The sequence below is a fragment of the Polypterus senegalus genome, chromosome 6 (genome assembly GCF_016835505.1).
Source record: "Polypterus senegalus isolate Bchr_013 chromosome 6, ASM1683550v1, whole genome shotgun sequence".
Taxonomy (NCBI): Eukaryota; Metazoa; Chordata; class Cladistia; order Polypteriformes; family Polypteridae; genus Polypterus; species Polypterus senegalus.
Window position 1 is genome coordinate 71746573 of NC_053159.1, and position 3385 is coordinate 71749957.

The 3385-nt window shown below is 38.9% G+C and overlaps 1 protein-coding gene across 1 annotated transcript; it reads right to left on the reverse strand.

The window, feature by feature from the left end:
- Positions 1 to 891: 891 nt before the first annotated feature.
- Positions 892 to 2819, reverse strand: LOC120530551 (gamma-crystallin M2-like). Its single transcript, XM_039754979.1, has 3 exons — positions 2811 to 2819; positions 2491 to 2733; positions 892 to 1164 (listed from the first exon to the last, which is right to left on the reverse strand). The coding sequence occupies exons 1-3, from the start codon at positions 2817 to 2819 to the stop codon at positions 892 to 894; spliced, it is 525 nt and encodes a 174-aa protein (XP_039610913.1).
- Between the last annotated feature and the right edge of the window lie 566 nt (positions 2820 to 3385).

Consider the following 3385-nt stretch of genomic DNA (forward strand, 5'->3'; position numbering starts at 1 on the left):
ACTTCTGGTTCCAGCACCAATGAGGATGTCATTTCCTGTCACAATGACATCACTTACGGGCCAGACCTTTAAAACCACCATCTTTGCATCATGTCTTCAGTTCTGTTTTGGACTTTGAATCAGACACAACGTGACAAAATTAACCCTTTTGCAGCCAGGGCATAATACACGGACGGCTGCCCCAAACCTTTTTTATGTCTCCTGTCCATTCTTGTGACAGTACACAGATGGACACCATTTATATATATCTGAAGGAGTGCAGCCTCAAAACACAGAGGGGCCCCACATAGGGCTTTTAATGGTCTTTGACCAGCACGATTTGCTCTATAGCACTTGTTCTCAAAGAGTCCTCAGACTGATGGCTAATCGATTATGTTGACCACTTTTGTATGTCGCTTCTGGGTAAAAGCATCTGTTAATCACATAAATGTAATTATACTATTATTTACATTAATTAGGAATTACTTATAGCTTTATTTAAGGAATTGATAGTGTTAATAAAATGCCAATATTGTAGATATTGTACAAATCTGTACCAAGTTAATAAAAAAATCAGCTCATGTCATTTTTTCACGAGAGCTTTTAAGGAATGTTTAAGGATGTTATTTTTTGTCATTTTTATGTAGAAAGCTGGTGAGAATTGTTTAGCCATCCAACCATCTGAAAAACCAACTTAATTCAATTTGGGATTATGAGAGATCAAAGCCTATCATAAGAACTTCAGGCGGGAGCCAACCATGAATGGGCAAAGCATAAATGAATCAGCAAAAAAACTCAAAAAACTGTCATCACCTATGTGACTCAGCCTTATGATATTCTTATAAAAAGAAATACAAATCCTGTAATATAAGGTAGTGCAATTACTTTATTTCAAAATTCTGAATAGCAGATTTAACAGAAATCTGTGATGCGCCTGAAGGAGCCAATCCTAGGGTTCATGCCTCCCCAGTCACTGTATCTCCTGTACTCTCCAGGCCTCAAGAAGTACTGGCGTCCTCTGTAGTGGGGCTGCTCATACATGATCCAGTAGCCGTCCACATGGCAGGAGTGAATATCTGGATATCTAAAGCGGTCCTGGACAGACTCACAGTCATCCATGAACTCCATCATCTGACCACCAAAGTTCTCCCGCTCATAAATCCTCATGCGGTATGATCCTCTGTGCTGTTGTAAAAGAGATAGCAGTATTTTAGAAAATGTCAAGGATATTATTTAACCACAGCTTTCTTTTGGGTGCATCATTGGAATATTTTAAGTGTTTTATCTTAACCATCAAAAGTGACACACTATAAGCATTCATATTTCTATCTGAACTTGACAGCATGATTACTGTGATTCTTGAATTTTTTTTCTTTTATTTTTATATCAGAGGTATTTTAACAGAACTTTCTTATTTTTGAATTTTTTAATAATAAAAGCTCTTCTGTAACTATGTAATAGACAATGTGAGTTACCTGGCAATCCAGCAAGGATGGATGACCGGGATGCCTTTTTAATGAAAGGATGTGGGTGGACAGGCATGCCAACCAGATTGGTTAGTGGAACCTTTACTGGTAGAGAGGCTGTTATAATGGATGAACGGGGGAGACAGCTTCACAGGGCTATGTGTTTCCCCAATACACTGCGTGGTAACAACTCTCTGGCATGTGTGGAGACCCACAGATGTAATTTTATCAGGCAGCTCTGTTGGGATATTAGGATAGTAGGAGCTGCTGGAGGTAGGCTCTTCTGTAATTTGGAGGTTCTGTCTGACCGGAAAGTGATTTCAAGGATGCAGTGTTTTAGCAAACAGAAGTGCTACTGGGTCCGGTATAAAGGAAGCTGCTCCGCTTCACTCGTGTCAGAGTCAGGAGTGTAGTTGAACAATGTTCAACTGGGAGGTGTGAAGAAGAGAAGAATTGTATTGCCTGAGTTGTTGGTGGAATGAAAAAAGAAACCTGTATAAGGTATTTGTATTTGTCGACCCAGAACTGTGTCTGTGCTGTTTATGCCTCAGGGTTTGGGGTGGCACAACACCCCATAGTGGTCCAGTCTATATAATTATAACAGATAAACTTAATGTTATTAACGAGCAAATACTTTTATTGAAAAGTTATTTTTCTTTACCAATATTTGCCTTCCTGTTGAGTATACATTTTAAGGGAAAATTTAGCGTGTATATCTACACCTGTCAATATGGGCTGAGGCATTGTATTGGAAATCGCACAGTTGAGGATTTAGACAGCAGTGCTAGCTGAGTCAGTATGTGACCCTGAGCAAGCCACTTCACCTTCTCAGCTAAATAACTCATCCTAATAAAACTGATATTTCATCTTCACTGTAGTTGAAGTAAAGTTATGAGCTGTGAGTATACTGTGTAATACTAAAGAAATTCTACAATTAGCAATGTAAATCTATTTGATACTGAGTCACAAAACCTATTCCATTACATGCCATGTTGGAAATTCAAATACTCAAAAAATGATTAATTTTAATATTTGAGAAACTTACATTTGGGATCATGCGACAAGACCTGATGGAATCATTGTAGCCCATCCAGCGCTGGTAGTCAGGATACTCGCCCCTTCTCAGGAAGTACTGGTAGCCCATGTAGTTGGAGCGCTCATAGACCATCCAGCAGCCGCTCTCCACCCGGATGGAGTTACAGCGGCTGAAGTAGGAGTGCAGGTCAGTGCAGTCGCTGCTACATTCGTAGTAGCGACCCTGAAAATTCCTGTCTTCGTAGAAAATGATCTATAAGAAAAGAAATCACTTTAAGCAATCTCATTTACAACACCTAGGTATTAATGAAATTAAAAAAAAAATCTCACCTTCCCCATGTTGGAGTTTTGCTAATGAGACTGACTTTGAAAATGTATGGGCTGCTGAGGCTTTTATACTTTAAAGCTGAACAAAAGTGTTTTGTTATTCTAATGTATAGACCTGATGAATCAGCTGTGTGCTGCTTTAAAATGTATCTAGTGAGTACTCCATTTAAAAAGTCTTTGTGATGGGTCACTTAACCTGCTTATGCTCTATTTCATTTGTAATGTACCTGGAATGCTGTTAACAATACAGTACACAGGGCCCAATCATGCATATACCCACACTCCCATGAGGCCTGCCAGGAGGTCCAGGGAATCTAACACGCATGTCTGTTTCATTAATGTAGGAAAAGCAGAGTACCCAGACCAAAATTCGTACACAGACAGGGAATTGAACCCTGGACACATTAGGCAGCACTGCTAACCACTGAGGTCAAAGAGAGTTATCTCTATTTCTAAGTCTTTTTGGTTGGAGAGTGATGATTAAAATTACAATAGTGGAATTAAAAAGTTAAAAAAATCACCTTAACAATTACAATTTCTTTAAATTCCAGCTAGAAGTTAACTTACTATTTATTATG